Genomic DNA, 26,951 nt, shown 5'->3' with positions numbered 1-26,951 from the left:
ACATACGACAATATCAAAGGCTTGTTGGTAAGTTAATTTATTCAACTGTTACTAGACCCGACATAGCCTTTGCAGTTGGTACTGTAAGTCAATTCATGCATGCACCAAGAACCACTCATCTAGATGCAGTGAATCGGATTATTAGGTATCTAAAGGGATCTCCTGGACAAGGGATATGGATGAAGAAAAATAATACTAATAATATTCTCGCCTACTCGATGCAGATTGGGCTGAAAACTTTGATAGAAAATCAACCACAGGATACTGCACATTTGTAGGTGGGAATCTCGTGACATGGAAAAGCAAGAAACATAATATAGTTGCAAGGTCACGTGCAGAGGTAGAATATAGAGCGATGGCATCAACAACAAGTGAGCTAATATGGCTTAAGCAATTGTTGGATGACATGAAGGTCTCATATGAAGGACCGATGAAAATGTATTGCAATAATCAAGTTGCACGACACATTGCTTCAAATCTAGTATTCCATGAAAGAACTAAGCACGTTGAGGTGGATTGTCACTTCATACGAGAAATTGAGACTCCATTTGTGAGAAGTCACGACCAACTAGCTGATACATTCACCAAGGCTTTAGACAAAGGGAGTTTTCAAAGTATTTTATACAAGTTGGGTTCTATAAATTTATTTATAACTCAACTTGAGGAGGAGTGTTCAGAAATAGGAAATGAGTCTCAAAAATTCATCATAGACTCATTTTATTAGTAAGGAAATCTGCTAGCTATTAGGTAATATTTACCATCTAGCATTATCTCTGTAATTAGGGAAAATCTGACAACATGTATTTCAGGAAGTTAGCCAACGGCTAGTAAGAAATCAGGCTATATAAGCCCATGTACAGCACACATGTAAATCAGAAAATAAATATACAATCTTCACAAATTCTCTCATCTATTTACATATATTCGTATAACGATATATTACATACTTCTATTGTAGGAAAATCACATATTATTAGTGGAAAATAAAACTCTGAGATACATGCATGCCCCACGGATTACCTGTGCAATTATTTCAATATATTTTTATACATTCTTTTTTGGAAAAAAGATACACACATTGAGCAGAGTTTCTTGGACATCTAAACATCACGTAAAGGAACCCGCAATGTTGGTACCAAATACAGAGGCTCTTTTTTGGTAGCGGCAACTCCAAAGGTCTCCGTCATGTCCACATCCTCTGGCTTCATCCCGTCAGGCAGTTGCCAATCAAAGTGCAGCAACAGTCTTGCCAAACCAAGCTCCACCACAGTCAGACCAAACTTAAGTCCAGGACAAATCCTTCGTCCGGCACCAAATGGCAGAAACTCAAAATTCTGCCCTTTAAAGTCAATACTAGATGTTTCAAACCTCTCCGGTTTGAACTCATCTGGATCATTCCAGTACTCAGGATTTCTTCCTAGAGCCCATGCATTGATTACTATGCGGGCCCCGGTGGGTATTGTGTAGCCAAGTACCTGGCAACTCTCCTTGCATAGTCGTGGAATCAAAAGTGGTCCTGGCGTGTGCATTCTCATGGTTTCTTTGATGACACATTGCAGATAACCGAGGGTATTCTCATCAATATTAGTATTATCAATTGCAGCTTGCCTTATCTCTGTTTGTGCCTTTGCCATTAGATCAGGGTGCTTAATTAATTCTGCCATGGCCCATGTAATTATTGTTGATGATGAGTCAGTTCCTCCTAAAAATACATCCTGAATAAAGAGTACACATCATTAGATTGAACATTCAATTAGTAATTAATTTTTTTGCCTGGTCCTCCATGCGCTCAAGTATATATATTAAAAAAAATTAGCTAGGTCTTGTTTGGCATAAAGAGAGAATAGTGATACTCATTGAATTTAACCATGCATGAGTAAAACCTGTACTGCTTGTGCTAATTTAGTAAGGATCCAAAATACTTTTATATATGTCCCTAGAAATGAAACAGAGCACAGGTCAACAAAGAGGATAAATACTATTGATTATTTTATTTGTATTATAGCAAGATGCATGTATGATTCATGGAGTACTGAATATTGATACGGTTCCCTCCAAGTGTAATAATGTGTGTGTTCTTTCTATTTTCATTAATTGTAATAATTAATTTATATGAAGTAAATGTTAATCTGGCACATACAAAGATAATAGCTTTTATGTTGTCGATAGTGATAGGCACCTCCAAGTCACCACGTTCCTTTATATCAATAAGGGCATCGACAAAATCATATTCAATCTCATGGTCTCCTCTTTCCTTCTGTTGTTGTCGATTCTTCAAATGCTCCTGTACGACCTCCTCTAGTACCAAATCCAATTTTCTACAGGTATTAGTATTTAATATATGAGTCTCAGTCAAACATCAAAGAATAAAAAGAAAACTAGGAATGCGGAAATTAAGTTCATCAAATGTACTTACCGGTGGAGTTTAGCAACTCTTCTTCTCATCTTCACATCCAACCAACTCAATGTTGGAAAGATATCAGATAGGTGCAAGCCAGAAAGGAGCTCAAATACATCTCTTATTATTTCCAATACCACTTCTCTCATTTTAAATTTTCCTCCAAATGCTGTGCGAATGACAATATTGTTTGAAAGCTCACATGTCCATGCACTCAAATTGACTTGTGATTTACCAGAAACTATACTCAAGCTCTTCAACAGAGATTCGATCTCATCTTGCCAAATTGACGAGAAAGATTTCACCTGTTTTGAACTAAAGAGCTCACTGGCACAAATTCGACGCATTTGGCGCCAGTAGGGGCCATTTGAGAAACCAATGTCCTTGCTACGATAAGTGAGAACATCTGCGGCAAATTGCACAGGGCGGTTCGCAAGGCTTGCATCCTGTGTTTGCATCACCTATGCAGTTTGTATGAATGAACGTTAAAACATATTATTTTTGTCCAATATAAGACACAAATATAAAGATATATCATTTTTTTGTAATTAGCTGCAATTGTGTTTGTTAATTAATATTAATCTACATACCGTCCCTATTTATACCCTGCAGATTTATTTGGTATTATACACAAAAATAAAAGCACATGGACGTTATAAAGGGGCTTTCCCAAGTTCAAAATTTCAAGAAAAATATTATTAGATGTATTTAAGAATAACAAGTTCAAATACATTTACATCATTTAAACTTTTCTACTCTTGTGTTCTGCATATGCAAAACCCCTATTCACATGGTACTTTTTAGAACCATAAATTTACCAAAAGCCATATCATTTGACTCAGCTGTTAGTGACTCATTTGCATGCATCACAGACATCAAATTTGTCCTTACTTTGGATCAATATATTTGTTTTCAAAGTCCAAACAATCAATCTAAACCATTCAACAAGATCTCCATATAAAATCAACTTGCAGACTAAATTTCACATTTTTTATATTTTTTTAAATAGGTAGAAAATCAGTACTTTGAATTGTCTAGAATTTTTAGGTGAAGTTACTTTTCTAGCTCTATCTTTAAAAAATAGAAACAAGATTATAAAAAAATGTAAAATTCTATTTACAAGTACATTTTAATATGGTAATAATGCATGTTAAACATATCAACTATTTGAACTTTGTAAACGGAAATATTGATTCATAGTACAAACAAAAGTGCGTTATGCATAGCTTCACTCATAAAATAAAATGATAAGGTACAATAAGTCACCTCCTTTGCAGCTTCACGAGAAGTGAGGACAACGAGGTCTATCTCGCCGGCACGAAGGAGCATAACGGGTCCATGCAACTGGGCAAGATCACGCAGGGCATGGTGTGGCAAACTGGAAGTTGCTAGGTGGTGTAGACTTCCAATAAATGGCAAGGTCTGGGGTCCTGGAGGGAGATTAGATTTAGAATTTGTAGCTGGCTTCTGGATGAACCAAAGGGAGACAACGACTAGTAGGAGAAGAGAAGTTAGAAAGTATAAAAGAGAAGGGAGTGCAAGTAGTTCCATTTCTGCTCTTTTCTTTTCTATCAGAGATATTGAGAGTGAGTTCGTAAAACAAGGAATTTCCTTACATATATAGGTTCAAGTGCAGGATTTTCGAACTTAATTATATTATTATTTTATCAAGAGATAGTGACGTCGGTTCTCTGATATGTTCATACTTCATTGGCTGCTGATTTGTTCTTATGTAACATAAATAAAATTTAATTTATGTAGCACAATTGGTTAGGAAGAAGTCCTAGAGTTGTTATACTCAAAGGTTGAGAATTCGATTCCCCCTCACGACTTCATAGCTTCTACGAAGATTTTCAAAAAAAAAAAAAAAAAATATTATGCCATTGAAATTTTCGCAATTACAAAAGTAGTGATCTTTAGAGAATACACTCTACAGCAGAAAGTTAACACGCTCTATAGATAATAAATTCGCTAGATAGATAGAAGTTATTAAAAACTAAACAAGAAAATTAATTAATTAAACAAGGGAGTTTAATGCAGAAAATATAGCAAACTCAGTCAATGAAGGGGACTGATATCAGCGTTGACCACAAAAAGCAAAGAGAAAACAAATCATGAAGTTATTTAAAAAAAATAAAAAAAATTTCATGATGAAAAATAAGAGAAAAACGGGTGCACGTGTTTAGACTACCAAAGCCGTCATTTTTATTTATATCCATTATTAAATATATTTTATCAGAAATAACCAGATATTGAAAGTTTTTTTAAAAATACCCAAACTGCGGATATTTTATGCAATTTGGAATTTTTATTCCAAACCGCAAGAAAATATTGCGGTTTGGGATTTAAATTTGTGAAATTGTAGGTATTAAGGCCTTCGTTTCTCTCTCCTCCCACTCAAAATCACCAGATATTCGTGTTGTAACATTTTACGTTGAATATGGAAGAGCTACACACCCAATATATCCCATTTAGAGTATCTGGTTGAAAATGATTTGTTATTGATGAAACTTCTAAAACCTCTAAATTTGATTCAAAATCTATGGAAAGAATCTTTATAGGATATTCAATAACATGTAAAGTCTATAAAATTTACATTATATCTAAAAAGGTGGTGGTATTATCAGTACATGTTAAATTTGATCACAATACTAATAAAATGGCTAAGAAAGTTTGTGAAATTGTAGGTATTAAGGCCTCAACAACTGGAAGGAAATAAGGACAATCACCAATCAACATTATTGAAGAAGAGGTGGATCCAACTCAACATGGTGACCTCAAGTAGATAATATTGAAGAATCACTAAATGGAATAACACAAGAGTAGGAAGACCAATCACAAGAACATGAGTATCAACCACCCGTAGAACTAAGGGATATTATCTCACATCCTCTAACCAATGTCATAGGTGATCCTAGACAAAGGGTTATAACTAAATCAGGTATAAATAAAAAAAAATCAGTTATTGTGCCTTTGTTTCTGATGTGTGTAAATGTGATCAATGCTTTTAAATTTATAACCAGGTTGTTCTAGATCAGATTACAAGCGCAGAATCCTATCGAGTAGTATAAATAAGTGTTGATTCGTAGGGAATAAGATTTAAGGTCTTGAGCAATTAAATCACAATCCTTTGAAAGGCTAGACAAAATCAGAACTTGAGAATTGTTGTGATGATGAAAGTTTAAAATTTGTATTTGGGGAAAATTAAAAGTAAATAGAATAGAAAATATGAGATGTAAATTCCTACGGTTTTGGTACACCATTGTTACTTTAATCAGTTTTGACTCTTACTTTATTTGATGTTAGTTTTCAATTGTTTTATGAGAGTTTCTAATTCAAACACAGTGACTGCTGCTTTCGTTATTACAACCACACTACTAATCAAGAATTCCTATTAATGCATGACTTGAATGGTGCAAGGAGATCTGTGATTAGCCCAAAGTCATAACCTTCACTTTACTAGGTCCCTCGATTGATCCTATAGGGTGTCCCCATGGTAAGGCATAACAATGCGACATTTGCCTGTGAATATCGAGAATCCCATTTATACATTTGTTGATCCAATTAATGATATCTCCAGTTAAGGTCTCCACCAATAATCTAGTATTTTTGTTCTCCCTTATCCCGATTCATTTAACATAATAGTGACTAACTTTCATGTGTGGTCATCACAGTGGCGGTCTAGACTTATAAACGAGTTAGGCTAATATGACATTGGTGTTATTTGAAACTAAATAACACCACATCTTAAACCCTTAGATCTGCTTTAAGATTCGTACAAAATAAAGTGCTTGAACAGTAAAAGCGGATATTACGAATCTTAAAGCAGATCTAAGGGTTTAAGATGTGGTGTTATTTAGTTTCAAATAACACCAATGTCATATTAGCCTAACTCCTTATAAACAAAATCAAAAAAGAAAGAACATAAAGTGCAAAAGCAATCAATCAACAAAATACTAAACAATGATAAAACAAAATATATATGAAAGCATTGATAGGGGTGAAATAAGTCATTATTTTCCCTATCACTTAGCCTATATTTTTGTCATTTATCGGGTTACAATTACTTATTTTTATAGAGAATCAGATTCCTTTCTGTTATTTTGGTTGATTTTAGAGAATTGCAAATTTTCAATGATATTGAAGCTAAAACAACCATAAAATGATGCAATTCTGACATTCAACCTCAGCCGTATGGATGTCTTCATCTGCATGTGACCTAGAAGTGCTATCGCAGACAGTTATGCCATCCATGCGGTTTACATCCAAACCGTATGTGACTCAGGCATCCGCATTCAGAAACTGCTAGAACAGCGGTTATAGATCTAACTTCCTAATCAAGGCCTATATAAGTATATGGACGCCATGGAAAGATCTCTCTCTCAAATCTCTGAACATCTGAAGACACATATACATTAGAGAGCACATAGAACTATGGTTTTGCTTTTATGGAGACTATGCAAATGAGAAATAAATAGAATAGCAAGGTTTCCATTAGAAGAGGAGGAAGGGACAAGACTTGAAGATGGTGTGCATGAGAGAAGAGACAACATAGGTGTTATCCTTTCATCTCTCTCTGTTGCTCTCTTTCTTTATATCTTTTATCTCTTTTATCTTTTTTGTTGTTCAACCCACCATGAGCAGCTAAGCAATCCTTTTCTAGGGCGAAGACATGTAATTTTGAATTCTTATGAGTTTAATCTAGTTGTTTATTTATATTATCATTGCACTATGATCTGAATTATTATTGAGATTTATGTCTTATGTTTTTGCTTATTGTGTGCTGAAAGTGACCTCGTATACATGGGCTTGTACACTCCATCCATACCATTGGGGGGTAACTCAGTTAGGGTGTTGTGAGACCCTAACTCATATTGTTTGATATCAGTGTAGGGCATGTGTGGTTTTGATCAAACCGTGTGCGATTCCTCATGGAGTAGAAACCAGGCTTTGTACAGTTTACCCAGACGTGTGCCGATGGTGACAGAGCTGCATGCTACTGAGTGACTTTACACTGACAGGTATTAGTAGTAGCATGCGATTGGTGACAGACCGTGCACAATTGTTATGACAACCAGAACCTAGATTAAATAAGTTTGAATGATAGAATGTCTGATTCTCTAGAAGCCTGTCTTTTAAACACTTAATCTACTACTACTTCTTTGTTGTAATTCAATATTACAACCGAACAACCAACAATCAATCAACCAAACACAACCAATCAACCTAAAGGAACCAAATACCTAAACTTAGTTTACATCTTAGATCTCTTAACACACCATCCTTGCGAATTGACACCCCGATCTATACTATACGATAGATTCATACGTTTGTGAATCGACAGTAGAGTAGACATTAGGGTTATAAATATTATTAGCATTGATTTTCACCCTATCAAGGATCATGAGTAACAAGGTTTACTACCCAGCCCTAACAACTATGCTTAGCTGTTGAACGACATGAATACAAGACATAGGAGGAGGGATACAACCATACGAAGTACCTGCTACTTAGTCTCTATACACTCCTCTCTACTAAATTATAGAATATAAAATACAAAATTGATCTAAGATGAGTTCTCTGCAGTGCAGAGGGTTTATATAGGACTCCAGGGGCACCTGGAGATGAGTGGAGTCCAAGTTATATGATCTGGATACAGCTGGAGGAGTTATTCACTAAAGGATGCCTCGGTTACGATCCGTATGGGGTTATACAGTCCGTGCCCATATAGTATTGCTACTGGATTTAGCTATCTCTTGGTCTATATTGGGCTTGGGTCTGTATGAGTTCATATGGCCCGTAACATAGCCCTAAACCCAATGCTCTGCTTTTTCGATCAACCCGATTCTTGCTCCAAATAATGTAGAATAACCCCAAACCCCAAAACATGGTTCCTCCATTAAAACATAAACTTGGGCAATAGTAACCTATTTCATTAATTAATTATAAATAAAGGAGAAAACAAGGCAAAATCTAAGCCAAAACACTACGTAATTTACTAACAAAAGCATCTCGATCAGTTTCACAAATTGATCCTAAAAATTTGGATGAAGTCGAGTATGGGAACTAGTATCCAAGCTTAACGATCATATACTCATAGGAACAAAATGGATATTAAAAAAAAGGATGAAAACATAAATGTTGTTCGAAATTAAGCTAGGTTGGTGGCCCAAATGTACACTCAACAAGAGGAAATTGATTTCGAGGAAACATTTGCAAAAGTAGCTCATCTAGAATCCATTAGAATGTTCTTAGCATACGTCGCAAATAAAAAATTTACTTTATTTGAAAATGTGAAAATTGCATTCCTAAATGGATTCATAGACGAGGAAGTATATGTGGAACAACCCCCAAGCTTTATTGATCCGACATTTCCTAATCATGTATTTCAACTTACCAAAGCATTTTATGGACCTAAACAAGCACCAGGAGCATGATATGAAGTATTGAGTTCTTTTCTAATGAAAATTGGTTTCACAAGAGTCTCTATTGATAATACAAATCTATGTGGATGATATTATTTTTTTGTTCAACTAATGTGACACTTTAAATTAGCTTGATGAGACAAAATGACCTTTTTTTTCAGACATCAAATAAAACAATATAATGATGCCACTTTTGTGTGTCAAACCAAATGAGCTAAATATTTGATTAAGAAGTTTGGGATGACTAAAAGCTATACAAGTCCTACTCCAATGGCCACAAATGTAGATCTTGACTCAGACCCAGATGGAGTATCGGTGGATATCACACAATACTGAGCTATGATAGGTAGTTTACTTTATTTTAACTGCTAATAGACCCTATAAGATGTTTGCATCATGTCAATGTGCTAGATTCCATGCTAGTCCTACAAAGTTGCATTTGAAAGCCGTTAAAAGAATTCTTAAATATCTTAAATGCACTTTGCATTTATTACTATGGTATGACAAACAATTAAAGTTAGACTTGGTTGGGTATATTGGTGCTGATTTTGCTGGAGATCCATTGGGTCAGAAGAGTACAAGTGGTCCATGTCAGTTTCTACGTGGATCATTTGTCTCATGGTCAGTATCTGGAGTACAAGTGGTACATGTCCGTTAGAACTGATCTGGCAAATATGGAGCCCCCACTATAAAAGGAGTTACCCTACTTCAAATTTGAGCAAGCTAGCCGCCTCCCACATTCATAAAACTTTTATTGTGCATTATTGAAAGCTTGCATTGTTGATTGAGCTTAAACTTTAATATCTTCTCAACTCTCTCAAATCTACTCGACTTACCTTCTTGGAAATATAGTTTAGTGTCTAGGATTTAGTTCTATAACCATTCCATCCTAGCTAGTGCATCCTGCTTGTAGGGCGCGAAGCAGTTCACTAGCTCGACTGTTTCTGCTCAAATTTATCCATAGCTGTGTGACGATCCCAAGGGACTCTCCAGCTCGAGCTTCTAATACGCGAAATCTGGGAAAGATTTTGAATTTCAGTTGGAATGTTGGAACCAAGTCCGCTAAAATTAGATCAACGAGTGTGGATAAGGCGCTGGGTAAAAAGCGTAGACAGAAGACAGTGAATAGAAACATTTTCTCAAAGTAAAAACTCAAAGTAACAGTGGATAGAAACCTTCATCGTTGTTTAAATCTTCATCGCTCTGATTTATTTTCAATTTTAGGAAGTGCCTAGCCGTTCTCCTGTAACAAGTACCATTTTTTTGATCCCCATGCATTAACTATTTGAGGGACCATTAACTACTTTGGGGACCAATAACTAACTGAGGACTATCTAATATTTAAAAGATTTCACAACTGACGCATGCAAATATAGATACTTATGCGCACAAGTACCATCGTAGATGATGTGGGACATGTTTTGTTGTTATATTCCTTTCCCCCGAGTGCCGGCCAGGCCGTGGAGTGCTTTATTTGTTCATGAGGAAAAGGTTTAACTAATTCTTACGTCATATGGGTAGTTTTCTCCTATTGTATATGTTTGGTGTGAGGATCATTTTAGATGTAAGATACAAATGATTTCGGTTTTGGTAAAATACATTGACGTGCGTCAATGGATGTTTTTAATACCGTCCGATACTAGATATGGCTATTTAGCATTTTCATGCCTGCCACAATTTAACATGGGATAAAATGTGTTGATGTGCGTCAATGGATGTTTTAAATAATTAACTGACACGAGGCAGGGATTATTCACGTTTAATCGGAATTCCCAGTTTGGGATGTGATAATATATGTTTGTTTGTGCTCGTCAACTTCAAAAATATGCTTGGATTTAAGAATTAGTCTTTGATCTAGCAGCAAAGGCACATGGTTTCTATGTGAGAGGTCATGGGTACGAAACCCAGATGTGAGAAATTTTTTGTTGTATCACATGAGTATTAAATAGTTTGGTGGCTTGACCTCCAACCTTTACTCAAAAACAATATATATATGCTTGGATTTCCCTTTTTTTTTTTTTTTTGCTATGTGATGGATTGAGGTCTATCCAATCCGGACGCTGGGGATTTTTGTCTGGTTATAGTACGGATGATAATTTCAGAATAGCTGTTCACATGCAGCTAAGTTGTTTTCCTTTTCTTTTGATGGTTGGATCTGCACGGCCACCAATTGCATACATCTCTCAGTGTGTATAGTCATTACTTAACACGTGAAAGTAGTTGTGCATGCCCCTGCTTGGGATTAATAAGTAAATATTTATTAATCTATTTCAACTATATTGTTATGAGTTATGACATCTCTTACTTCTTAAGAACCTTCATAATTAACTTGGCATTCCCTGAATAAACCCTTCTCCAAAATGGTTGAAAGAAATTGTTACTTGCATTGCCTTGTTCTTGACATATGAATCACTGTTAATTAACCAAAGCAACGACATGAACCCGACAGTACTGATTATTATTTATTAGTGTTGCAGTATCAATTAATACAATTTTTGAGATGCAAACCTGGCACAATATTTTTCTAATGCACACACTGAGTGTGCAACACATACCTGAACCAGCCAGTGTCCCGATCTTTGATGCCTTTTATCTTTATTTTACAGTCTCATTTCTTTCGAATGAGACTGTAATCCAATTTTGAATTTTATGTTGAATAAAGTGCAAGCATAAAAAAATAATTATCATGTACAAACTATTAGGCAATTTTATTTTGAATAAAGTGCAAGCAATAATTATCATGTACAAGCTATTAAACAATATGTACAATTATGTCTTTTCAACTGGACGACATTTGTTTTTTTATTTTTCAACTTTAGGATTTTTATTTTTTTTATTTTTCAACTTTACGAATTTTCTTATTTTAATTTTCAACGTTCTGATTTTTATTTTTATATTTTTCAACTATATGATTTATTTTTTGATTGAGACTTTATACAGCCGAGCTAACGTACAAATAAAAGAAAAAAAACAGAAATTTATATATATATTTATCATAACTTCCCGATTTAATTATTTTTTTCAACAAATTTGAAATGAAATATTTTTCTATTAAAAGTCACTTATTTTATTAATTGAAAATAAAAATTAATATTACTAAAAAATAAACCTCTCTGGATTAAAAGTCACTTATTTTTCTATTAAAAGTCACTTATTTTATTAATTTGAAAATTCATATTTTTCTATCAAAAGGAATGTTTTGTCCTGACCTCAAATTATCAAAGTTTATATTATTATTTTATTACAATTGAGTACTCGACTAGTAAGAATAGTACAAAAAACCTCTCTGGATTGTTGGGCAATATTTCATAAATTCAGATAATTTTTTTTTTATAATTTTGTTAAGTTCAAATGAGGATATTAATAAAATAAGCGAGTTTAGATGATAAATAATAATTTTATTAATTTAGATGGAAAAATATCTAAATCAAGAAATTATGGTAAGTGTGAAGGGTTCTTTCTACTGGTAGCTATAACCCAACATGTCCGCCTCCTCCGGCCCTACATAAAAAGATGCCAACAGTACCGATAGAAGATGGTTAATCTACTGAAGTCATGAACGGCTAGCAAAATGTTTTTTCGTCTATATCATGTTAGTCTCTAAGGGTTAATTGGGAATCCGTTGGAGAGCTCTGTTTTAAAAAATAGACCGGCCTACTTATCTCTCTTTATTTCATCTGAATTATGACAAGATAGTAATATTAGTGTAGTGTCAAGACCAAAGACTAAGATATTTGAATATTCATCCCCAACAACTTGTTAATTTCAAATTTCTCCGAATTATGACAAGGTAGTCATATTCGTGTTGTGTCAAGATCAAAGACTAAAATATTTGAATATTAATCCCTACCAACTTATTGTTTTAAAATTTCTCTTGATTATGACAAGATAGAGATATTCCTGTGGTGTTAAGATCAAAGACTAAAATATTTGAATAGTAATCCCCATCATTACTTTTATAATTCGTATCCAAGTAAGTGATGCACATCCAAAAACCTCAAAATCAAAAACTCTTGCATGGACTTTTACTTTTCATATTCAAGTATTGGTTCAGAAAAGTTGGAAAGAGGACACCAATTAATTAAAAAAATAAAAAATTGGAGTACAGATCATATTTCCAGTTTTTCACTATATGAAAATTGTAGAATAGCATGAATATAATGGATTATTACCATCGGTGCGGTAGTCACGGTAATAATCCCGTTGGTACATAATAACTATATCCACGGAAATATCTATCTCTGTGGACTTCCTGACAACATTGCTCATTGTCTGATCGGCATCATATTAAAATCAGTTTCAAATCATTTTGATTCATGTTCAGAACTATCTGATTGGTTTTATGATCAGTGCGTTCTGCTTCAATACTCGTGTGGCCTGATTCAATATTTGTGTGGATCAATCGTGCATGAATTATGAAGCAAATCAGGTAGATCTGAGGAAACATCAGAATGATTTTGGTTCTATGTTAGTCGGATGCACCCCCTTCCTACTTCCCACTATAGGGCACTGATTCATTGTGCACCTAGGAGTGGAGACTAATGGTATTTTCATCAGGACATGTTCTTATATCAACAAACTCTGACTGTACAATGTCAGAAAATTTCTAGCCTGACACAGGAATCGCAACTGTTTTGAGAGAGTCAGTAAAAGGTAATCTTTACTGGCGCTGGTTTTACTGACGCCGCTATAACAGTCGGTGTAGGGGTATTTTAATAGTCAGTGAAGGGGTTTTTTGTACCTCATGAGGATTTGTACGTCTGATATAGTTTCTATAGATGGTGGGCCTTTAATTTGAAGCTCAAGTTCACGTTAACGTGACAAAGTTACGTGATGAAGTTCTGAGATGTCCGTCTTTTCTTGTTCCTTCTTCTCCATTTCTTTATTTCATTTTTTTTTTCTTTTCTACATTTATTTATTTCTTTTTCGTTTTTTTTTCTTGCTTGTTCATTTAAAAGGTACAACTTATAATCATACAATTAATTTCTAAAAAATCATAAAACAAGTAATTTAAAGGGAAGAACTAACTATATATATAGGATTTTCGGTGACTAATTCAGAAGTCAACAATATCCAAACAGACCACAGCTCCTTAGCACACTATTTTGATGCCTTTTCGTTTCATTTTCAAAATATTAAAAATAAGAATTGGAGCGCATGTTGTATATTTTTCAAACAACTGGCTGTTTTTGTAAACTGCATTTAATCAAATATTCCAATAATTCTGGCTAGCACAACCATATACTAATCAAATTCACTTAAACCTCAGGTGTCGTTTTCCGAAATCCAAACCCAAGTCAAAGTCTAACTTCACAGTCAATTGGAACCAACCATGCTACTATTTGTTTTAATTTTCCTAGTCAGTGTGACACAGCATGTTACTATCTATGTGTCAATTTTCCCAGTCAGTGTGACAAAATACATGTCGCTATCCGTAAACCTTTATTTTCCACATGCGCAACTTCCGGTGGGGTCATTTTGTCGAACCATTGACACTCCTACTTGGGGCTTCTAGTTTCAAACAGTCAAATTACAACATTTGACTCATTGACACATTTTAATATGGACATTACATTGAATGGTTCAAATCAACTATTTGAATTTTAAAATAATAAAAATTACTTATAAAAATATGATGTCAAGATGTGTCACCATAAAATAGTGTAATTGGATCCCTCATATTTTTATATACTAAAAGTTAGTAGTACTATTTTGATCTATCAGTTCCTAAAATTTCAACCGATGGTGTTGGAGCTGAACACTATCGGTTTTAGCCGATAGCATATGGGTGTACATTTTCTATTGGAGCGATAAGCAATGATTCGAAATCCAATGGAGAAACGCGATTACAAGACCTTGTGTTGACAAACTAAGCCCACTGAGGCCCATAACATATTAATTTATCGTTCTATAGCACGAACAAATTATATTTCGTGCTAGTCCCCACCATTATATTTTTGAGAAATTCAGTGAACATATTTGAGAAATTATTCTGTTCCCCATGACTGAATCCCCTGACTAATCCCTGAAGTGCAGTGAGTCGTAACAAGTTAATTGTTGGATTTTGGTAGGAGTGACAACTGCTTCATTGATGCAAGGTGCTTGATGATGTCTCGTATAGAACAGTGCTGCATTTTTCAATCTTTTATGGTGTGGTTAAAGGATTTCGTGAGGCCACCAATGTGGTTGATGCAGCTAGGGTTCCGGAGAGAATGCTTCGTCTTGGGCTATGGTCTCATGTGGAGACTTGAGATTTGGTGGTACGAAGTGTGTACACAGATTATTGCATAAGGTCAGAAATAAGATAAAATTTTAGAGTTTCTCAAATAGACTGTTATAGTTGCACAAAATCATTTATTTGTAGTATAAGCATATTATGGAATACCGCATCCCCTAGAGATTAATAATTAGTAATACAACTTGTCATTTGATAGCCTGGGTGTGGGTATAGCAACCAAAGGGACAGCCAGCTTTATCACAATCCCAAATTTCTCTGACAAATCGACCTCCTTCCCTTCTGGAAGCTTCCAATCAAATGAATGCACCATTGTGGCTAGCAAATGACATGCCATTCGCTCAGCCATAACAACACCTGCACATATTCTTCGTCCAGATCCAAATGGCATGTAGTCAAATTCTTTCCCTTTAAAATCCCTCTTGAATTTCTCTTGTAAAAATCTCTCTGGTTTGAACTCCAATGGATCTGTCCATTGCGTTGGATCCCTTTGAATTGCCCATACATTCACAAAAACTCTGGTACCTTCTGGTATGAGGTAGCCATCAATTGTGCAAGAGGAGCTGGGACAGCGTGGAATGAGGAGTGGAAGTATAGGGTGGATGCGAAGAGTTTCTTTAATGACACAAGAGAGGAATGAGAGTTGTGGTAAGTGGGATTCATGCACCAATTTGTCTTTCCCCACGACTTGGATAAGTTCTTCTTGTAGTTTTTGGAATATGTTAGGCTTTTTTATAATCTCAGCCATTGCATACTCAACAGTGGATGATGTGGTATCTGTTCCTGCCGTAACCATGTCCTGTTACACAAGGTTGTTAATTCTGAGAATCTTCCTAGAATTTATTTAAATAATTAATAAAGTGTTTTAGGACTTTAAATGTATTTAGAATTCCATACTAACTGTCTTATATTACTAGTGTTGTACTAATTTATAGTATTATTCTAAATTGATTAATTCTGCAAACACTTCTAACCATGAAAATCGAAGTACTAGTGGAGCAACCTTGCTAATTCCATTTTCGACCTTCAAGAAGGAATGAAAAATGTTGTATAAGATTAGTGACAATGCATACCATGAGCAAAGCCTTAACATGAGTCATAGTGAAGGGGGTTTTGCTATTTCTGCTTTCTCTCTCCTTCTTTAGCATGACCCCTAGGAGGTCATCGACTCTTTCCTCTTCCCCGCTACATTTCTTCTCTATCATTCTCTCAAAAATGATGTCAAATCTCGCCCTTAACACTTCCATCTTTCTCCGAATCCCTTGCAAATCAAATTGAGCCAAGGCTGGGAACAAGTCCGACACATTGTGCTGGGTAAACAAGGGAACTATGTCAGCTATAACCTTTTTGAAATCCTTGCCAACCAATTCTCTCTCCTTCTCTACTTGAAGTGTGCGTCCCCATATCGTGCTTGTTACTATATTCATTGTTGTTAGAAACATTTCTGCACCGATATCGATCGGGGTGCCGCATCTTTCATGGATGCGGCGTATGGTAGACAAAATCTCTTGCTGTCGGAGGTCTGAGACTCTGTCAAGACTGGAGGAAGATAACACCTGTCATGCCATTATGCTCGTTGTTAGTCTATGCCAAGTGGATGGATGGTGTATGTTTGTCCATTAGCTAAGGATAGGCACATTTGGTTTAACTAACCCTATCATACCAATCAGATTGTATCTAACTTAGTATTGTTTTAGGTTTATTTACGGTAAATGGATGAATTGAAACATTAAGTGAGCCTGCAACATGTAGTTCTCCTTGAAATGATTCAAATGCTCATTACATCTAAGCCAACTAAGCATGGTGAACCTATATCTATATGCTCTTGAACTGCACAACACAAGGTGCTGCAGTGTCAAATTCCATATGTTGGGGTCCTGTTTCTTTTTGACAAGTCAATCCAAAGTTAAGTATTATTGGCCAAGAAAATGGTACACGAAATGGTAAGGATGGATTGAGAATCATGCAGGCCAATACTGAACGACTCCTGAGGTTTCTTGACTTTATTTTTTATATATTTTTTCTTTAGTTTTTTATCCATTTGTTGGCTAACTTTTAATTCTAATGATACCTCGTGCACACCGACATGACGGAGCATGCGCCAGGTAGGCCCATTAGGAGAAAAGGCTATATCATTGCCACCATAACTAAAAATGTAGGCGGCTGCAGTGACGTCAGGATTTGCGAATGTCTCATCATGTTCCCGCAGGATGGCTCGAGACAGGGATGGGGAAGAAATAACAACCGTTAGCCTAGAGCCGAGTCGTAGGGAGAATATCGGGCCATACTTTTTGGACAGATCGGCAAAGTACTTGTGAAGTGACGGATCGAGAAATGGAAGACTTCCAATTAGAGGGAGCCCTGTGGGGCCTGGTGGCAGTGGAGGTGATCTTTTTCTGCGAAGTAGGAAAAGGGTTGCGTACAGAAAGAAAGCTGCAAGGAAGAATGTGTAGAGGAAAGTAGTGGGTTCCGTCATTGGAAGAGGGAGGTAAAATCTGTAGGAGATGAGATATGATCTGCTGCCAGGAATGCTTCTTTTATAACGGTTTCATGTGGTGGTGATTAATTGCTCTTTTGTTACGGTACTGCATTGAGTTATTTTCTGCTACACGTCATTTAGTGGTGATTTTTACCTGTAATTTTTATTAGAGGTTCCATCATTTTTAGTAGAGATCCAAGCAGAGGAGATTTTGATAAAATTGTTCCCAACACATTTAAACATTGCTATACTTTTATTATGTTTTTTTTTTTTTTTTTCAGAGAATCACTGAGAAGAAAAGAAGGTATAGTCATAACAGATCGTATGTGGGCAAGGCTGCTAATGTATATTGTTGTTTGATTTCAGTCCTTTCTCTTTCCTTTATTTGACCAATACTTGATAAACCTTCTAGATATCAAAACAATGTCATAATTTCATAAATATCATTCTTACACAAGATACTTTGATATGCAAAATGAGTAGTTATAAGGGCTCAATTGCATTTTTTCTGTTATTTGTTGCAGAATATAAATGGAAGCGTTTATCTTCTTGCACTTGAGAAAACATAAGATTTTTTATTAGTCTGAACTGTTACCTATGGAAAAATAATCTTTTCAATAGATTTATAAAGAAATTTGATACTGAAGACCTCTTGTGATCAATATGTATATAATCTTTTGTAGTTTCTGAAAGTTGTTTGAGTTATGCATATTAAAATTCTAATTTCAATCAAAAACATCTTCATGCACTTGATAAAAATTGTTTATCGGTAAGGGTGTCCCTTGAAAATGAAAAAAACATTACAAAAATGCTCCTTAATAATATGTCCCCGTTGCATCGCACGGGCACAATACTAGTTGAATATTACAAAGCAAGCTGGTCAAATAATCGAATATTCTGATGTTTGATACAGACGTTTATTCGAAGCTTAACTGTTACACTCAAGAAAGAAAAAACCAGAAAAGACAATAGTGAGTACTTCCAAGTAAAAAGAAATTGTGACATGTATTTTGAATATTGTAACCAAGACTTTTCTTTCTATAAAACAAAATAGGGGCTTAATTAATTTGACCCTTACTTTTCTTCAGAAAAGAAAAAAAAAACATTGATCTTCATTTTTCCCACGTAAATATGGCATTAATAATAAAAACGTGACGAAAATAATAATTTTTCCATTCAAAATAACAAATAAGAAAATCTATACTATTTCAAAACTCTTTTGTGAAGATACTTCCGGGAAAATCATGTTTTCCAAGAGGAATACATGCAAGGCAGGATTGTGCTGAAATTAAATGCCAGAAGTATATACCCTAGTAGATCGATCATTTTACTTAATCCAAACTTACCCGTTATTTGGTATATACAAGGCGCCTTGGGTGTATTATTACGAGGCAATAATTTTTGTTCAAATGTGGTAAATCATACCATATTTGGAGATATAACTAATAATTTTGGTTCAAGTGTGCCACACATAAAATGCCTTTTAAGAGCATGTAAAATACTAGTAGCTAAGTTACAAGACAGAACTAGTAAAACCTTACGAAAATGTCCCAGGAAGACGTAAAAATATAGTTTCTATAATAACTATGATGTTTAGGCATGTAAAGGTAATTAACTCTTAAATTATTGAGACACATTTATACCATGTCTTGAAATAAAATTAATGATAAATTGTTAATTTCAATAAAATTAATGATAAATTGTTAATTTCAATAAAATTAATGATAAAATTCATAATAAAAAAAGAATTAGCCTTTGGTCTAGCTAGTGGCAAAGGCACATGTTATCTATATGAGATATTATAAGTTTGAAATCCAAATGCGGGAAATCCTTTGTTGTAATGACAAGGGTATTAAATAGTTGAATGGATTGACCTCCAACTTTACTAGAAAAAATATCATAATAAAAGGTTCTAACTTCTCAATATATGTAGTTATCAATATACGTAATAATCCAATAACAGCGTAGTTAACATCATGAAAATTGCTATACCTTGGTTGGATATTTTCCTCATATCTTACTACTTGTTGGACTTCATTTCTCATTAGCTCAGGAATTTTATCGATAAGCCGGCCTTATTTGTCAATCATCCATAGTCTCAATGAAAAAAAAAAAAATGTCGGGCTAATGACCATAAACAAGTGCTTCTTGAGAGTCAATCCAATGTTTATTTTTTTCTCAATTTTCTTAATTTTTATTTATGCTTTATTTACTCAAATAGTTGGGAAATAACTCACGGGCAGTTTTCCTTTTTACCGAAGGAGACTATATAGGAGGAAAAATCAAATCAAAATTCATCTTTAACCTCCTGTCATCATACCTATCTTTCCACTACTTGTATACCTGATATTACCTACAATTATTTTATAATATCTTTGCATCAACATTTTTGTTTGTCCAAATAGTATCTATTTTTTCAGAAATAACTATTTCATCTATATTTTCTACAGTATACCTTGTGGATCACTATAATACAATATAATTATTATTCTTCTACTCCACTGCCACTATCTTCTTTTTGGTCAACCATTAGGAAATTAGATGCCTTGGTCAATTAAGTGTCACTTCTGCTCTTGATTTTTGGAGTACTATCTGGTCTGGGATTTTTTTTTAAAAATAGAATTAGTTATAAAAGTTTCAATAGAACCAGCCTTGCATAGGCAATTTGTCGAAAAATAGCCTCCACCGATCCCTAGAATCGGTGGAGCAAAAAAATGGTATTCTACACCGATCCTAGGGATTGGTGGAGCTATTTTTCCCACCTACCACACGAAGACACACGAAAGGCCACATAATTATCTACACCGATCCTGTGGATCGGTGTAGCCCCAAAACAGACCCCTACATGGATCCTGTGGATCGGTGTAGATGTGTGCCAGTCAAAAGTTTGGTGTGTACCGAAGAAAATAGTTATTGTTAAACTCGGCTAGTATATTAGTTTGTTTAGCATATTTATTGTTAAATTAATATTTATTATTGCATGGCCGGTTGTGTTGAAGAAAATATTTAGATCGGAAACTGGATTGTTATTTTCTTCAAAAATTAACAGCCATGAAATATTAAGCCAATACAAACTATTTATTAAAAAATGGATGTGTTGAAGAATACTAAATTACAATTAACCTATCCATTTTGATTAGCCCTCCCTTCTAAATATTTTGATTAACCCTCAACTTCAAAATCTGGATACTTTTTACAAACTAAACTAAATTACAATTAACCTATCCATTTTGATTAACCCTCCCCTCTAAATATACTAAACAAGAATAGTTTGTGTTGGCTAAATAATACATATTAACACAACCAGCCATTTTGATTAACCCTCCCTCCCTTTTGAAGAATACTATCTGGATGTGTTGAAGAAAATAATAACCAGCCATGCAATATTAAAATTAATATTTAATATTGCATGGCTGGTTGTGTTAAATCAACATTGTGTTGAAGAAAATATTAGTATTACAAACTAAACTAAATTACAATCAAGTTTTGTTGTTTCTTAGCATAATTATACTACTTTATCATAATTATTAATATCAAATTAGATTTAGCTACTAATTAAAAAATTTTAATGTTTTCTTAACTTGTCCGTGGTACATAAAAAACTAAAATATATATTTTATCATTTGTCATGTTGTAATTAAGCTAATAGTTTAAAAATTATTAATATAAGATTTGAAATACATATATGACTAAAAATAAGTCTATATGCAAGGACTTATTTAATGCATTTTATAAAAATAGTTATTCTTTTTTTGCAAAATTTTAATTTAAGAAATAATAATTTATAATTAAAAAATAAGTCTAAATTTGAAATATTTAATGCATTTTGAAAAATCAGTTAGTTTTTTATACAAAATTTTAATTTAAGAAATATTATTATGTTATTGTTTAATCATACATACATACATAATGCCGAAATTTTTATAAATACCCTAAATAATTAACAAATTACGGAATCTATCACATTTTTAGTGAAAATTCGAAAACTAGCCAATCCGGTTAACCAATAACCGGATTGGGCCCTTCTTTCCGGTGGCCCAATTCCCGGAATAGAGAAAATGAGTCCGGTTATTGGTTAACCGGAAATGTGGAAATATGCATTTTTTTGAAATGGAACAAAACCGGTTAGTGGTGCACCGGTTTTGGCCTTTATTTTCTTTTTTCTTTTTTTTTGAAAATAGAATTTTTTATTTATTTTTGTATTAAAATATTAGAAATGTTGAATATATTTCTTTGAAAATAGATGGAATACAATATAATTTGATTTATTAGAAAGACTGCAACAAATAACTCGGATCAATATTTTTCAGGCCGGATATTTCGCGGCTGTAAGAAAAATTAATATATTTCTTTATGTGTTATTAGAAAAAAATAAAGATGCTTAGATTCTGAGTTATTGATCCCGGTTCAAAAGTCATCTCTAGGTAATCCAGAAAATATTGTGATCTTTCTAGTACATTTAATTTATTAAAAGTTGTATCTATTTTGAGAATTCTTTTTGAATAACAACTATGAAATAAATTAAAGTTTTTGTTTTTTTTCAAAAATAGATACAACATTTAATAAATTAAATGTACTAGAAATATCACAATATTTTCTGGATTACCTAGAAGTGACTTTTGAACCGGGATCAATAACTCATAATCTAAGCATTTATATTTTTTTCCAATAACACATAAAGAAATATATTAATTTTTCTTACAGCCGCGAAAAATCCGGCCTGAAAAATATTGATCCGAGTTATTTGTTGCAGTCTTTCTACTAAATCAAATTATATTGTATTCCATCTATTTTCAAAGAAATATATTCAACATTTCTAATATTTTAATACAAAAAATAAATAAAAAATAAAAAATTCTGTTTTCAAAAAAAAAAGAAAAAAAAAAGAAAGGCCAAAACCGGTGCACCACTAACCGGTTTTGTTCCATTTCAAAAAAATGCATATTCCCACATTTTCGGTTAACCAATAACCGGACCCATTTTCACTATTCCGGGAATTGGGCCACCGGAAAGAAGGGCCCAATCCGGTTATTGGTTAACCGGATTGGCTAGTTTTCGAATTTTCACCAACAAGGGGATAGATTCCGTAATTTGTTAATTATTTTGGGTATTTATAAAAATTTTGGTACATAATGTTTAGATCAATTAATTCATCTTTATCCAATATTTTTTAAAACAAGCCTCCACCGATCCTAGGGATCGGTGTAGAGGAAATTCTGCTGATTTTCTGTGGCAATTCGCGGTAGGGGTGGGAAAATGGATAAAAAATGTTTCCACTGATCCCTAGGATCGGTGTAGAGTACCGATTTTTTGCTCCACCGAATCTAAGGATCAGTGGAGACTATATTTCGAATTCTTACACATGCAAGGCTGGTTCTATTGAAAACTTTATAACCAATTCTATTTAAAAAAAAAAATCCTGGTCTGATAATTGTAACCTTGCAACTCAGTACCCCTAATTGTACCATATTTGTTCAACTAAAAATGTTTCAATTTCTGAAGTCATTCACTCACAAGGATCAGTAGTGCATTTTAGAAGATCCCTTTCTGGAATTCTCCTTTCGGAATGGAATTAGATTTTACAACTAATTAGTTCCTCTAGTTTGACACATAATACATATAGAATTGCATGGAGATGGGACCCTTCAGGTTTTGTTACTGTTAGTTCAATTTATAAGATATTAAATTTTAGGGGTATAAATGCCAATCACTTTGCTAACTTCCTATACCTCCAAAAATTAGAATATTTTTTTGGCTTCTTTTACATAATAGAATTTTAACTAAACAAAACCTATCTCGAAGATCATGTTACCTAAAAAATACGAAATCAGCACAGCCATTGAGAATTATTTTTTTGAGAAAAAAAATATGGGTCAAGCCCTGGTACCTAGTACAGTCTGGTTTCGTTTCGTACCACTGAAAGGAGCATATAAACTATGCTTAATTGAGTGACAAATTTGACGATGAAGACCTTCTAAAAACAGGGAAAATAAAAAATACTTGAGTAAACTTATCAACTGACTTTTTTTTAGGTGCATATGGAACAATTTCCTTTTCATTTTTTTATTTCTACATCTTTTATAAGCATATGTCCCGAACAAAAAACCATCAGTCCATACTACAAGGTGCACAACACGAATATTGAAATGGAACGCACTGATTATAAAGTCGCGGACCATGCATGCCAAAAGGCAATTTCCTAGCGCTAAAGGGGAATCGAACCTGGGACTTAAGACAACAGCCACATCTCCCTTTACCACTAGACCACATTGTTTTTGTCGCTAGATGGTAGTAGCTAATATACTTAACGCATACTTAGATTATCCTAAATTTTATTATATTTTATTTATATAATACAGGTATTAAATTAATAATATAATTAATACATAATATAATACAAGTCTCCTAGAATGTGATTGATTTCTGAGATTTTCATTTGCTTAGTATTTCATTTTGTTTGCAAATTAGCTTTTGATGTGATACTATTGCTACTCGTATACTTGTATGTCTGTGGATGTTGACTTGCTGTATGACTTTTTATATTTGATATTGGTACCTATTTTGGATACCAAATCAAGTATGCTTGATTTCTATGAAATCAGTGGTTATACCACTATTTTTCAAAAAAAAAAAATACATAAAAAATAATATATATAATAAATATATCATATCCTTAAATTTTAAAATTGTCGTATCACCTTATCCGTATTCGTATCGTATCTGATACGATACCCATACCCATATCCGTGCAACATAGGTCTTTACACAACACGAATATCACTATCTTGTTATAATTCAGAGTAACTTTCATATGAAAAGTAAAAGTCCATGATTTTTTATTTTGAGATTTTTGGATGTGCGTGAGTTACTTGGATATTCAAATATTTTAGTCTTTGATCTTTACACAACACGAATATCACTATCTTGTCATAATTCAGAGAAATTTGAAAATCAACGAGTTGAAAATTAGCCTTACTGATGAAATAAAGAGACATATGGTGGCCGGTCTACTTGAAATTTCAAGCACCACAACCTTTTTTCTTATACTGGCACTAGTACAGAAAAACACGATTATACACAATAATCATATACGAATGAAAAAATAAATTACACATTAAAAATGTGTAATGGGAGGAGTCGCTTGCGTGAAAAAAAGCTCATACATACTCACACGGTCAGTTAAAATACAGTTGTTTATGAAAGTCACCAAATTTTGTACATAATTTGTTAATGCTAAACCATTATAGTCAATCTCCAAACATGGATTTCTTGTACCGACCCACTCTTGCTATGCGCGCCTTTTCACCCTCTGGCCCTGAACTCCAATTTAAGTCCTGCCCCTCTCCATTATCTCCTCATTTTCTCTCTTATTTAATGGTGTGGATGTTTAGTTTATCAATGGTATCAGAGCTCGTGATGTGTCACCATAAAATGGTGTAATTGGATCCCTCCTCATATTCCATGACTAACAAAAGTTGTTAATAACCTTGAAAAATTGTATGTATATATAAATAATTTCAAATTTGTACAAATTAGTTTTTTTTTTTTATGTTTCTTTAACAATCAGAATTAAAACACAAGGATGCTAGCAAGCACACCAAAAAAAAAAAAAATTTAGAACAAATGTACATGACTTTTAAAATATAATCGTGTATAAATCTTGTTTAGATTTTTTGGTGCTTCACAGCTCTATGACTACCCCTGTCATAAGTTATACACGATTTATTCAAGAACTGTGTTGTACATTGTACACGGTCTTTTATATATAGCTGTGTTTAATTTGAAAATGCCACCAAAAAATTAGAAATTAGTTATTTGCCACTCTAAACTTAGTTAATTTTTAATTTTGTCACTCCAAATAATTAATGACCAAAATACCATCTCTCTCCATCCCACTCTTTTCTTCTAAATAGATTGTTGAAATTTGAGTTACATCAGAGGATCCGAACTCTCTACGCCCATGGGCTTTACTATCTGTTCTGTCTTTCCCTGGTTTCTGATACACACTTGAGAGGGAATTCATTAATTACCTTTTCTTTCACACTAACAAAGGAGCTAATTTGTCTTAGTTTGTCAATTAATAGGAGAGAATTGAAATGCTGCTACAGAGCCTCCACAGATGGCTTCGGTGCCAATGATTTTCACCGTTGTAGCGACTTCAAGGGGCCATGTGTTATCATAGGATACACCGGAAACAACTTCAAATTTTGGGGCATTTAATCCTGAAGGGGCTGTTCGCAAATAAAGGATTAAGCCTCCTTAAGGCTTAATCCGCTTCCTTTAGCTTCCTTCGCCACTTAATCCTACCGAACACCGGTTCTTTAGCGCGGATTAAGAACACCTCCTTTAGCTTCCTTTTGCCTGGATCTTAATCCTCTGTCCAAACTTTAAGGCACCCATACCTCTTCCTTTAGCTTCCTTAGCAAAATTCACGGATTAAGACAATCGAACATCGGTTCCTTAGCGCTCCTTAAGCTCTTAATCCTTCACTCTTAATCCTTTGTTGCCGAACGACCCCGAAGGGTACAGGAGCACCGATGACTATTCTGATACCTTTGATGCATTCCTGTTTTACTGGAAAGAGACCAATACTGGTAGGATATATTTTTTAGTCCTACATTATTGAATTTATGTAACCCTTTGATTGAATTCTTTCATTAAAATGAAAGCAAAAGTACATGCAAATCTTAAGCAGAAACAAGAGAGTGGGACGGAGAGAAAGAGGATATTTTAGTCATTAATTATTTGGAGTGGTAAAATTAAAAATTAACTAAGTTTAGAGTGGCAAATAACCAATTTCTAATTTCGGAGTGGCATTTTTCAAATTTTAAGGTTTTGGAGTGACAAATAACCAATTTTTCCTAAAATGTAATATGGTTTTTTATAATTCACGCCTCTTCTATCACTGTTCTTTCCTTCAATTCCCACAGCCCTCCTATCTAATCAAATCACTAGTACAAAAAACCCCTTCACCGACTGTTAAAATACCCCTACACCGACTGTTATAGCGACATCAGTAAAGCCGGTGCCAGTGAAGGTTACCTTTTACCGACGCTTGAAAAAGAGTCAGTGTTAAGTACAACACTGACTGTTTTTAGAGCGTCAGTGTTGGTGTTTAACACTGACGGTTTTTTAAGCGTCGGTGTTGAACCCAGCACTGACGGTTTTTTAAGCGTCGGTGTTGAACACCAACACTGACGGTTTTTTAAGCGTCGGTGTTGGTGTTTAACACCGACGCTTAAAAAACCGTCAGTGTTGGTGTTCAACACCGACGCTTAAAAAACCGTCAGTGTTGGTATTCAACACCGACGCTTAAAAAACCGTTAGTGTTGGGTTCAACACTGACGCTTGAAAAAGAGTCGGTGTTGATGTTAAAAACCGTCAGTGTTGGGTTCAACACTGACGCTTGAAAAA

General features: G+C 34.1%; 2 protein-coding genes across 3 annotated transcripts in view; both read right to left on the bottom strand.

The window, feature by feature from the left end:
* The window catches only part of LOC144560399 (desmethyl-deoxy-podophyllotoxin synthase-like), a 98,640-nt gene extending 94,649 nt beyond the window's left edge, over window positions 1-3,991 (bottom strand). The window contains exons 1-4 of one of the 2 annotated variants that reach the window (XM_078309590.1): window positions 3,665-3,990; window positions 2,417-2,859; window positions 2,141-2,318; window positions 869-1,715 (exon numbers count right to left, since the gene is read on the bottom strand). In XM_078309590.1, coding sequence (XP_078165716.1) covers window positions 1,101-1,715; window positions 2,141-2,318; window positions 2,417-2,859; window positions 3,665-3,949 — 1,521 coding nt within the window. In that variant the 5' untranslated portion in view covers window positions 3,950-3,990 and the 3' untranslated portion in view covers window positions 869-1,100. Of the gene's footprint in view, window positions 1-868; window positions 1,716-2,140; window positions 2,319-2,416; window positions 2,860-3,664 lie in introns of those variants that run through there. The other variant, XM_078309592.1, reaches the window with a different exon arrangement.
* An 11,132-nt stretch (window positions 3,992-15,123) lies between these two features.
* Window positions 15,124-17,579, bottom strand: LOC144560401 (flavonoid 3'-monooxygenase CYP75B137-like). The gene is made up of 3 exons (XM_078309594.1): window positions 17,130-17,579; window positions 16,132-16,614; window positions 15,124-15,857 (listed from the first exon to the last, which is right to left on the bottom strand). The coding sequence occupies exons 1-3, from the start codon at window positions 17,532-17,534 to the stop codon at window positions 15,231-15,233; spliced, it is 1,515 nt and encodes a 504-aa protein (XP_078165720.1). The 5' UTR covers window positions 17,535-17,579; the 3' UTR covers window positions 15,124-15,230.
* Window positions 17,580-26,951: the final 9,372 nt, after the last annotated feature.

The sequence above is a fragment of the Carex rostrata genome, chromosome 10 (genome assembly GCF_964058835.1).
Source record: "Carex rostrata chromosome 10, lpCarRost1.2, whole genome shotgun sequence".
NCBI classification, from domain to species: Eukaryota; Viridiplantae; Streptophyta; class Magnoliopsida; order Poales; family Cyperaceae; genus Carex; species Carex rostrata.
The sequence above is the reverse complement of the archived record's forward strand: the minus strand, read 5'-3'. Positions and strand labels throughout refer to the sequence as shown.